The sequence below is a fragment of the Globicephala melas genome, chromosome 2 (assembly GCF_963455315.2).
Source record: "Globicephala melas chromosome 2, mGloMel1.2, whole genome shotgun sequence".
In the NCBI taxonomy this organism is placed as follows: domain Eukaryota; kingdom Metazoa; phylum Chordata; class Mammalia; order Artiodactyla; family Delphinidae; genus Globicephala; species Globicephala melas.
The window spans coordinates 8,055,167-8,067,392 of NC_083315.2; the positions used below are offsets into that span (position 1 = coordinate 8,055,167).

Sequence of the window (12,226 nt, forward strand, 5' to 3'; positions counted from 1 at the left end):
CTGGCCTCCTTGTTCTTTCTGTTTTTTGACCATTTTCTTACTTTCTAGTCGTTTCATGGCCTGATCAGTGCTAAACTAATATATGGCTGGGAACCAAGGAATTCATCCCTAGAGTGCTGTTCTTTTAAAAAGTTTAGCGTAGGGAATGAAATTACCTAGGGAGGGGGGATCCACGTGCCTATTTGTCCTCTGACAACGTGGATGAAGAAGATGGGCAGTGAGCAAACCCAGTAGAGTGGTATCCAAGTGATGTGCATGTCTGTGTCTCTTCAAGCAAAAGGTCCCCATTTTCAGGCTCTCCACCAAGTGAATTATGGCCCCCAGAAGCCAAGTCAAACCCCCAGTGGTCTGAGTGGTCAGAAATGCTGTGCCCTTGGAGTGGGGTGAGGATTTCTCAAGCCTGGCCCATTGACTGATCTTGAGAGCACAGGTAAAGCATTCCATCTCTCGGTTCCTCCTTATTCCTTGAGTTTGGGACCAGCGGAAAACCACTGTGCACCATTCTAGTCTGTCTCTCTTGAGAGGATCCTTAAGAGGTTATCTCACCAGACTCTTTATCAAGAATTATTGCAAGGCAAAAGATGAAAATTTAAATCTGCATGGCCATTGAATGGATTTCTCTTCCGAGTTTTTGCATATTCTGTATTTATTTGGCATCATTCATTACACGGCCAAACTAACAGCCAAAGTTGTTTCCATCCCCCCCCCCCCCCCCCGCCGTGACCCTGAGGCCACACTCTGAATCACTTCTTTTTGTAACTCTCACATTCAGGCCACACTCTGAATCACTTCTTTTTGTAACTCTCACATCCCAAGCCCACATTCTCCCTGTCCTTAATCACTTCTTTTTGTAACTCTCACATCCCAAGCCCACATTCTCCCTGTCCTTAATCACCCCTGGCCAGTTACCAGAGAACCAGGGACAGCTCTTATGCCTCAGGGTCCACCAGGATTGTTCAAACTAGCCAATCCTAAACTGTTCCCCCTGCCTTTTCCACAAAAAACCCTAAAAAAGCCTCTGGCCTATGTCTTCCCCATATTCCTTTCTGCCTTATGACCAACACTGTGCTTCTCCTCATGGCCCTGCATGCTATAGGTGCCTCTCATTTCCAGGAAACTGTGAGGAACATTAAACTTTCCCTTCAGTGGCATTGACCTCTCTGTGTTGCCACTCAGTCCCTTTTATAAATTAAGATCAGGGCACAAATCATCTGCTTTTGGAGGTAGTCATCCGATCAATGAGCAAGTACTTTTGAGTCCATAGTATTTGCCAAGTGCTGGGCTAAGATCTGGGGATGATTTTTTTTTTTTTTAATGTTGAAAACTTACAACTTAGTTGGAGAGACAGGTCATGTTTTTTAAATAACTAATTGCACAAGGCAGTGCTAAATGCCTTGCAGATGACACAAACCAGAAGCTCTGGAGTTGTTTGAAAGAAACCCCAGACGTAGGCAGTCAAGGAAGACTTCACTAAAAGTAAGGCTTGAATTCAGCCTGGAACAATGGCTATCATTCAGATAAAGAGGCTGGAGACACTGTTCCAATGAGGAGAAACCGCATGATCAAAGTCCTGGGGTGAGTGTGCATGTGGCGTGTTTGCAAGAGGCTGAGCACAGAGAGAGAATCCTAGGAGATCTGGGACATTTTCAGAGGCTGGAAAGGAGGGGCTGTGGCTTATTACTCCCCGATAATGAGGTCTGTTTCTCTTACCTTCCAATCAATCAAAAATGCACATGCTGTTACCTTATAGGGTAGATCTCTCTGTGTTTTCCAGATATAAAAAGTCTGTTGGGGAAAAGTGTGTACACAGAATGAGTCCCGTAGACTTGGGGAAGTGCCGCAGCAGAGGTGTGCCTGGGATGGGTGCCGTGTGAGTCCAGAGGAGGACCCACAGCCCAGGCTGGTGTGTGGTGTGAGGTAGGGATGTCGGGGAAGGTTTTCTGGAGGAGACATAGGAGAGCTGGGTCTTGAAGGATGGGCCAGACTCCGCTGTGCCGTGAAGGAGAGGAAAGGCATTCTAGACAGAGGGTACGGCATGAGCTAAGGTGCAGAGGTTTGAAACAACATGAGCCCCGAGGGGCACTGTCAGCATTCAGGACGAGAATTTATCCCACCTTTCTGGAAGATGTTGGCCCAGTCGTTTTGCTTAGAAGACTTCTTTTTTCATTCTTTTTTTACCCTTACTGTACTCAGAGAAGAGTCACCAAGCATGAAACATAAAGTTAATAGGAAACCATTCTTGTCTAGGTGAAAATTCTTGGAGGAGAAAGAGGCCAGGTTCCTCAGGCAGACACTCTTCCAAAGCAGCTCTCCTCCTCAACCCTGGAGCCACAGGTGTGGGCTTCATTGGACAAGGGATTTGCTTTTTTGTGCAAAAGGTGCAGTTTGAATGGCATCTCAGAATGGAGATGGAAGCCTCTAGAATGTTCTCTAGCTTTCATTTTTGGAGGCTTCGAGGAGCAAACGTTATATACAGTGGTGCCACAGCTTCTGTTTAGAAAGTGCCAGCCTTTCACACAGGTTTATACGTTAGAAACATCAGTGTCGCTCAGCATCAGGCCCCGAGGAAGTGTTGTGCAGTTGTGTCTGTTCAGCATGAGCTCATTACTAAGGCAAGGCGGTTACAGGACTCTGAGGCCTCCAGGATGATGGACCGAGATTGGGGAAGGAGAGGAGAGGAGAAGGACAAGGGTAGATTCCTCTGCTCGTACTTGTTCTGTGATCCTGCCTCGCCCTTCAAAGACCAACCTCCTCAACTTGACTCCAAGGCCTTGGTCACCACTCTCCAGCCTCATCCCTTTCTACTCTCATGACACCAAGGTTTCTTCCCACCCCAGGGCGTTTGCACATGCTGGCCTCTCTACTTGGCAAGTGGTTTCCCCTTCCTCTTTGCTTTCCTCTTGTCATTCTTCAAATCTCAATCAAACACCAAGCAGTACTTCTCAGGTCTCAGGACTAGATCAGGTTCTTACAGGTTCTCATAACTCATCGTCCTAATACTATTAGTAATTACATAATTGTGGAAATAGTTGCTGAGTGTCTGTCTCCTAACAAGAATATAAGCATCAGGGGAATAGGGACTGTGTTGATTTCACTTATTGCTACATCTCCAGGCCCTTATTTGAAGAAGGTGGTCAATTAATGTTTATGGAAGGAGGCAGGGAGAGAGGGAGGGAAGGGAGAAATAAATGCAGAAGTGACCCCATTTATATGTCATCAGATATTTCCGTGGTTCACTTTTGAACAGCTTTAATGAGGTAAAGTTGACATGCAATAAACTACACAAAGTGTACAATTTCATAAGTATTGACATACGTCTACACCCATGAAACCGTCACCGCCATCAAGATAATGAACATCTCCATCACAACTAAAAGTTTCCTCGTCCTCCCTGTGTTTCCCCCCCATCACCCACCCCCAGGCAGCCACCCGTCTGCTTTCTGTCACTGCAGATGAGTTTGTACTTTCTAAAGTTTTCTATAAACGGAATCATACAGTCTGTACTCTCTGTTGTCGGGCTTCTTTCACTCAGCATAATTATTTTGAGATTCATCTTTGTTGCTGTGTGATTGTCTTTATGACTGGGTAGTATTCCATTCTATAACTATATCATAATTGGTCCATTCCCCCGTTGGTAAAAATTGGGGTTGTTTCACGTTTGGAGCTATTACAAATAAAGTGAACATCTGTGTGTAAAAGTCTTTGCGTGGACACCTTTCGTTTCTCTTGGGTAAATACCTAGGAGTGGAGTGGCTGGGTGGTATGGTCGGTGTACATTTCATTTTTAAAGAAACTGTCTCTGATTCACTTTGCACCCCATCTGCTTCCAGCAAGATGTGAAGATTGCTAACATGTTTCTGTAGTGTGTTTGGAGGCCTTCAGGAGAAAAGGCAGTCAGGAGTGTGGTGGTTAGGGAATTCAGGAGAAGAAAGAGAGTATGATTGCCTTTTCACTTTAGTGCCATTGAGGAAATGGACTGGGGGTCTCAAACCCCCGACTTTGACTGTCATGCAGTATCTCCCGCTGACGCAGTATTCCCCTGATAATTCCCTTGGGTTCCGCAAATACTGAGCACTTAAGAGTGAGGCAGAGGGCCACATTTATCTGTGGTCACGCATGTTTTACAGCACATATACCTTTGTCCCAAGAAACTCCAGCAAAACCCAAAGCCCTAACCCACTGGTCTCTCTTTTCCTCAGGGGACACTTAAACTGGCTTCAACTAGATCGAAGAGTCTTGGAACACGACTTCCCCAAAAAGTCGGGACCAGTGGTTTTATACTTTTGTGTCAGGTATGTACATTGGGTATCCATCCTTTCGTTTTTTTTTTTTCCCCCCTCCTTTGTCAGAAAAGTCTGGGAGGGTAGAGCGATCAAAGAAAAGGGAAGTCAAGTTTGTCTTGGTTCATTGCCAGGAATAGAGGTTGTGGTATAGCTTCATTCCCAGCAGATGTAAACACAGGGCGTGAGTGTGTAAGGCATGTCGGCGTGTGTGCGTGGACACATGTGTTTGTGCTCTGACAATAGGATGCTTGTGTGGAATGAAAATAAAACCCTTTTTTTTTTGCTTTTCTGCGGGGGAAGGAGGGCATATATCTCAAAGGAAACTAAGTCTCTGAGAATAACACAAATCCGTGGTTTCTTTTGGTGGCCTTCGAAGCTACGTAGCAAAAGTCTGCGTGTTCTTTCCTTCCGTCACAAGTGCTGCTTGGTCTCTTGAAACTTGCCTGTTTTATCCCAGGTAGGAATAGTTGAAACCCAGCAGCAAATCACAGATTAACGCGTTTCCCACTAAGGGAGGCTATGGTGTAATAATATATCAGAAACAATAGTCATCTTCTGTTCGTTAACGTACTGTAAGAAGTTTTATTTCGTGACTGTATGATTCTTATAGTTAATATTTGCAATAGTCTTATGAAGTCAACCAGGCTGACCACTTGGGTTTGCGAAAGGTTGTGTGAAGCCAGAGGGGGATCATGTCATGGGTTCAAGGGCAAAGTACAAATCATGCGTAGCAAAGCCAGAATCTGAGCCCCCAGATCTAGCGGCTCCCTGAGCGCCCAGTCTGTGGAGCCACCAGGCTGTTTCTGTCTACACAGCTGCAGAGGTACTTGGGTTCAGATGTCTCAGCCTTCCACTGGACACTAACCCTTCCACTCAGTGCATAGACCCAGCACTTTTTAAACATGTGAACAGAAATTCAAGAGCAGGACACCAATGCTTCACAATTCAGTTCCTCCTAAAAAGGACAGCCAAGAATACAGTTTTAAGTGTAGCTGTCCTGATACGGCGAAAGACAAAAATCAGAGGTAAAGGGTCCGTTTCACAGGCGGGAGTATGTGTCGTTATCTCAGCTGGCTGAGTACATTTAAACTTGCATTTAATCCCTTTTTGATTTAACAGCTGCAAACATATCAGAGCTAATCGTCGCCATTTCCATCCCTGATGGGCATGATTTCAGTGTCATCTTCTCTTCAATGGCGACTACGTTTTCTCAGATAAACGGAAAAGTCATCCTATACAGCAAAGAGGAACGGTGGCACCGGGAGGGGTGGCGGCATCAGGGGAGACTCGGTTGCATTTAGGCAGGTCATTAACCCGCAGTGGGAGATGGGTGCGTACACTTGCCATGGATCAGGCCCCCCTCCTCCGTGATGCTTTTTGCGAACGTTAGCCAAGAAGAGAAAACACTGGGCTGGTTGCATATTAGCTGTTTTTCTTCAAGTGTCTGTTATGAGTTGAGTTATGTGTGGGTTTGGGGAACGAGCCTTGGAGAAAAGCTTGGAACGCTGTGAGATTGCTGGGTTGAAGTGTTTGTGGCCGAGGTTCTGCGTGCAGATGGGTCCACATCACTGCAAGCCAACGTCTCTCCGTGGAACCAGATACACAGAGAACTGCCAAGGTAGAACCAGCCTAACAGTAGAACTGGGGACGGGGTGACTGAAGACCCAGGGACCTGCATTTTCCTAGTTAGCCAAAGCAGGCACCTCCCCAAATGCTCATTAGGAGAAACTCTCCGAATTCACATTTAGGGATGGACATCTCACAGAAATACAAGGCAGAGCTTTCTCTAGCTCATCCTGCAAGCGGATCTTTCTGGAGAGCCCCACGTTTCTATTTCCATTGACCTCTTGGCCACCTGCGTACATCAAACTCAACAGGTCCAAAGCCAAATTCATCATCTTCCCAGCCACCCCCCACCTCCCCAAACGTGTGGTACCGTCAAATCTGACGTCATTATCCATTCAGTTATATAGGCTTAAATCCTAAAATCTGTCCCCCTTTCCTGTCCCTCACATTCTTACGGGCATTAATTCTCTGCTGCTACTTACGAAATCTCTCTCTGCCCTGCCCCCTCCTCTTCATTACATGAACTCAGGCCCTCATCTTCTGTCACCTGAATTTTCATGACCGCCTCCCGGCGTGGGTGTCTCCCTGGCACTGGCCACGGAAGATCCTGGTTCCCGGAACCCCTGCTCTCCCGAGTCCCCACTTTGCAGCCGGCTGAACAGCATGGTATCAAAATACGGATAATTTGTCTTCTCCCAGAGAGGAAGCAGGTTCTCCCACAGGGGTGAATTCCGCACTTGTACCTTGGTTTTCAGCCTGGGAAGACTTCCCAATTTATAACTCGGTGCCTTTCTCAGGATGCCTATAGGCTGTTTTCTACAACGGAGCGGTATGAGATTATCTTCATAAAAGACCCAGACCCTGGAATATGCTGGAGTCTCCAAAAGAGCTTCTGACCAGCTGGGCTCTTTCCCTGTGCGTACACGCTGACCTTTCTAAACAAGAACCCAGCTGTCCATCACCCGTGCATCCCTGAAGCCCCTCTCCAGCCCCTCATTGCCTTTCTTCTTACCTTTAAACATCTATATGTTACATCTATATAACACGTGTACAGTTATATAGGAGAATAAAAGCAAAGTGGAACCACCTGATAAAAGAGACCATGGAAAAGGTCAGCAGCCTTAAGCCAAGGTCTAAGAATCCATGGAGTGGACGGACATCTTAACCCTGTGTCACCGGGGATCTGCGTTTGGGCTACCACCCAGCATAGCTTGTTAATTGGCATTTATATATTCTTTCGCTGCGATGCATATTCAAAACATCTGTGAGAGTGAGGGCAGAATTATGGCTTCCATTCAACCAATTAGGAAAAATAAGGCCCCAATATATTAAATAACGTGAATTGGAACTCACAGAATTTTGCTTCATCCTCGAAGCCAGGAAATGAGCATTTCCTCCTGGGAGGGTGTGAAGCTGGCTGCAGGACAGTCTCGGAATGACAGGATGGAGGGCTAAGAACCTGCCTTCGCTGACCCGTTATTTACCCTCGAAGGGACTTGGTCCCTGCAATTCTCATCAGTCAGATGACCAGGCATGGTTACAGTGGCCTCAGGGTCTTAATAATTACCGAAAAAGGAAAAAGGTCAGAGAAGAGGAGGAACTGTCCATTATTACGGATGAATTATCTTCACAACAATCCTTGAAACAGGTATTATTTTTCCTAATCAAGATAAGGAGATGGGAGCCCAAGATGTTTAGGTAGATTCTGCCCCCAGGCGTGGCTGGTAAGTTATTGTATCTGTTCAGCCAGATCTGACCCCAATGGTGGGGCCCTACCCCTTATACCATGCAGCCTCCATCTCACAAGTGAAAAGTGACATCAAGATTGCTAACCAGGGCTTCCCTGGAGGCGCAGTGGTTGAGAGTCCACCTGCCTATGAGGGGACACGGGTTCGTGCCCCGGTCCAGGAAGATCCCACATGCCGCAGAGCGGCTGGGCCCGTGAGCCGTGGCCGCTGAGCCTGCGCGTCCGGAGCCTGTGCTTCGCAACGGGAGAGGCCACAACGGTGAGAGGCCCGCGTACCGCAAAAAAAAAACACAAAAATTGCTAACCAGAGAGCCTGCCGTTGCTGCCTGTGCAGTAGGGCCAGAGGACCCAAGTTGAGATCGCTGCCCTTGGCCCATCTTGGCTCCACGCTTGGCCACATCTGCAGCAGCAGCGTCCATCTGCAAAGGACAGATGCCCCCATCTCTGGGCAAGAGGTGTCGTGGAGAGCAGCCCTCCCAGGCCTGACCTTGCTCCTCTGGAGCTACCCAACTCAGCACCATGACAGAGCGCCCCCTGCGGGGGACAAAGCAACCTGTAGTCCCAAAGCTTGGCGACCCTATTGGAAAGCACCTTGGTGGAGGAAGGGGCATCCTCAGTGGCAAAGCAGGCTTTCCAGAAGCTGAGATGCGTGCTGTTAGTCCCACCTGAGAAAGACTTGCCATCTCCTGACAAGGGGGACGTCCAGTGGGGAAGCGTTCTGCCCTGCCCTGTGCTCTCTCCTCTTCTACAAAGTACACGCCTCGGTCCCACCAGCCCCTTTTTGTCACCCTGAGCTGCGTCACTGCTGCCTTAAGAGCCAAAAGCCACTCTCATTTCAACTGTGAGGTGTCAACAGCTTTCTCACTTGCGAACGCCATGCTACGTACTCACCATTATCGATGGATTCAGGTGTTGATTCATGGACATTCATCGGCAGTTGCTACGTTGTAGGTACCATTTGAAGAGGTAGGAAGAGAAAAGTGAACAGGTGAACATGCACCATCCCCAGCTTCCAGGGTCTGTGACACACACACACACACACACACACACACACACACACACACACACACACACACACACACACACACACACACACACACACACACACACACACACACACACACACACACACACACACACACACACACACACACACACCCCTCCCTCATCCGATCTTCCGAGGCTGGTGGGTCCACCTGCTCTCCAGTTCCAGCCCCTCCCACCACCTCAGGGAGCTCACTCCCTCTAGTTTTCCCTCTCTTTTCCTCTATCTTAAGCTGCTTCTCCACTGACCCCTCCCCTCCACGCCCCTCCATGATGCTCCCACCCTCAGAAAAGAAGCTACCCTCCCTGACTGTCTCCTCCTACAGCTGCCACCCCTGTTCCCCCTTCTGTTCACAGCAAAGGTTCAGAAGGATGGACTTGCTGCCCCCTTTCCCATGTCCCATTGACCCCTCAGTCTCTGGGGGTCCAGCTTCTGGTCCCATCACCCCCATGGTCACTGGAGGTCTCTGGGCACCAAATTCCACAGGCGCTTCTCTGCCCTCCCCTGTCTGAATCAAATAATGTCATCATCTTTCTGCCCCCAGCTCGCTCTTCTTTCCCTGACACCTCCTTATCTCTGCGATGGACACCACCACCCATGCAGCCCCTCAAGCCAGGAACTTGAAAGTCGCCTTTGACGTCATCTGCTGTCTCCCACCTGCTCCCTTCTCTGGCCTCTTATTCATGAATTCCTCTTGTTTTCATGTCTTTAAGAGCTCCATCCCTTCCTGTCCATACACACCCTCCCTGGCTAAAATTAGGACCTTCATAAGCCTCTCCTGGTCCTGAAAATCTCCTTGTTCATCTCTGCTTCTTGTCTTGGCCCCTTCCATTCTATCCTATGTGTTGCACTGAGCACCTTTCTAGAATTCTTATCTGATCCCCCACTCATGGTGTTCCTGGCTTTCCATTAGCATGCTAAGGCCGCCCTCCTCATGTCCCTTGTGACCTGACTTGTGCATGACCACCCAGCCTCGTCTCTCCCCCATTCCTGCCCCCTCACACACATCCATTACAAGCAGCCCAGCGATCAGTGTGTGACCAAGATCGAAGTCAACGACGAGACCCTTGTTTAATGCTGAGAGGCAAGCTCCCGACACTGAGAACAGCGACCCTCTGGTAGTGTCCACCAGGCAAGCTTAAGAAATAGGTCGAGAAAACATAGAAGGAAAATATGCCCACCCACCCAAGGGAGCCCCTCTGTCCTTTTTTTTTTTTTGTAGATACAAGTGTATGCTCAGGATGATTCCTCCACGTCTGGGCTGTTCCTTTCGTTGTGTATTCTCCATCCATGTCCTCGGAGCTCTGGTCATCGACACTGTTTGTAGGAAAATAAATAGAGATTAGATGTGTCTCCTCAAACTTAGAGTTTCACAAACAATAAACAAAAGTGAGCTACAGAAAAGAAAAAAAAAGAGAGAGGAGATGCCCAGAAGCTTTAATCCGGGAGAGGGGATTTTGCAGTTGAGTTCGTGACCCGACTGTTGGTGTCTTTGCTCGCTCATTAAGACAGCCAGCGCTGTTTCCTGTCACTCACGGTAACAGGGATGGCATGGATCTAAAACGAGGTGCCTGCTAACCAGAACTTGCTAGATCTCAACTGGGTGTCCCAGTTAGGATTTTCAGCGCTGTTGAAATTCTCAACATCAGAGAGATTTGGCCGCAGAAACTCACAGCAGTGTTAATTATCCTTCTCATTACGATCGCTCCTTTTTGCTACCAAAAGCAGACCTTCCAAATGTGACATTTGTGTTCATTACAAAATGAAATCACTGGGCCATTTAATTAACACTTGCTGTAAATAGTCAGTGATTCCCAAGTGCCAAGGGGTGGATGTGAGAGGGCGGAGGAGAGAGGGGGCCCAGGGGGGGAAACCTAGCTGACGTCATCTTGCTGGATGGTGTTCAATCTCCGCCCCCTGAGGCTTCTACACGTTAAAGGGGACCAGACTCCCCAAGGCTTCAGAGCCTTCAGTATTTAACATGCTCAGACATGTACTAGCATAGCACATGTTTATGCCTACTTAGACCTTCTGCTAATATATCCTCAGGTTAGCATCACCTGGGTCAGGTTGGGTGTGGCATCAGTCACGGTACTGAGCCAGGTTTGCCCTTGGCCTAGAGCACCGTTTCCTTTGACTCAAAAAGAAGCCCTAAGGGACTTCCCTGGTGGTCCAGTGGTTAAGATTCCGTGCTCCCAATGCAGGGGACCCAGGTTCGATCCCTGGTCATGGAACTAGATCCCACATGCCACAACTAAGAGCCCGCATGCTGCAACTCAAGAACCCGCATGCCACAACTAAAGATCCCACGTGCCACAACTAAAGATCCCACATGCCTCAACTAAAGGTCCTTCATGCCACAACTAAGACCCAGCACAGCCAAATAAATAAATATTTAAAAAAAGAAGAAGAAGCCCTAAGATTCAGTCCTACTGGGAATTCCCTGGCAGTCCAGTGGTTAGGGTTTCACGCTTTCACTGCTCAGGGCCCGGGTTCAATCCCTGTTCAGGTAACTAAGATCCCACAAGCTGTGCGGTGTGGCCAATAAAAGAAAGATTCAGTCCTACTAAGTATGCTGAAGAGCCTGTTTTAAATTGGAGGTTTTATTAGTGTTCAGGCACTTGGGGCCAACAGATCAGGAGATGACTGCCATTGAAAAGAGAGATTGCTACTCGGTTCCCAAGAGGAGGGGGTACCCCATGCCAGGCAGGGCCACATGGGGAAGCACCAGGCTTGGCCAGGAGGCAGAGGGAGCTGGGGACCTGTGGGCACCAGCGTTTATTGTGACTTCTGCAGGAAAGAATGGGTGAGGCAGGGCAAGCAGGTTTACGATTGGCTAGCTTGAATAATTTCAGCAGGCTTTGGGGCATGTTATAACTGTCCCAGGTTATCCAGTTGCTGGCCCTGGGATGATTAAGGCAGGTGCATAGCAGCCTGGAATGTGAAATCCCCATAGGGGAGGCGAGGAAGTGTATGTGGGCGCTGGATTGGCTGGTCTGCCTGCAAAAGGTATGCTCACAGGTGAACCCTTTACCATCTTTAGGAATTGGCTAAGCCTGGGAGGGGCTGTCCCTCCAGGGTCAGCAAGGCCCCAGACGTCAAAGCATCTAAAACGCATAGTTCATACAGAATCAGACTTGGAATTGTCCACACAGACCCTCTGAAGCTACGAGACGTCATTCATTTCCTTAGGTTTACCCAGAGACCTGGAATTTTCTTTGTGAACCCGGTCTTTGAGGAAGCCCTCTGCGCTGGTAGGTAAGCAAATGCAACATCGCCACCTACTGCCCAAAAGGAGGACCTTTGATCAGGCTCTCAGGAAAATCCAAAGGAACAGAACTGGCATCAAGACTTTGAACACACACCGTCAACCTTCCCCGTTTCCCTAGAAGTGTCTTCTCCGGTAGAGTGCGCTGGGCCTCGGTGTGGGATTGAGATGGCTGAGGTCTGTTTTTCTCTGGGCACTTTTGACTCACTAGCTTCCTAGCGCAGAAGGAAAGTTCGGGATGAATTAAATATACAGGGTTGGGCTTCCCTGGTGGCGCAGCGGTTGAGAGTCCGCCTGCCAATGCAGGGGACGCGGGT

At 48.5% G+C, this 12,226-nt stretch overlaps 1 protein-coding gene across 9 annotated transcripts in view; it reads left to right on the plus strand.

The window, feature by feature from the left end:
* Positions 1-12,226, plus strand: part of FRMD4A (FERM domain containing 4A) — a 640,139-nt gene that overhangs the window by 501,818 nt on the left and 126,095 nt on the right. For all 9 annotated transcript variants that reach the window (XM_060292572.2, XM_060292533.2, XM_060292551.2 and 6 more), the window contains one exon: positions 4,200-4,292. In XM_060292572.2, the coding sequence (XP_060148555.1) occupies positions 4,200-4,292 (93 nt within the window). The remainder of the gene's footprint in view (positions 1-4,199; positions 4,293-12,226) is intronic.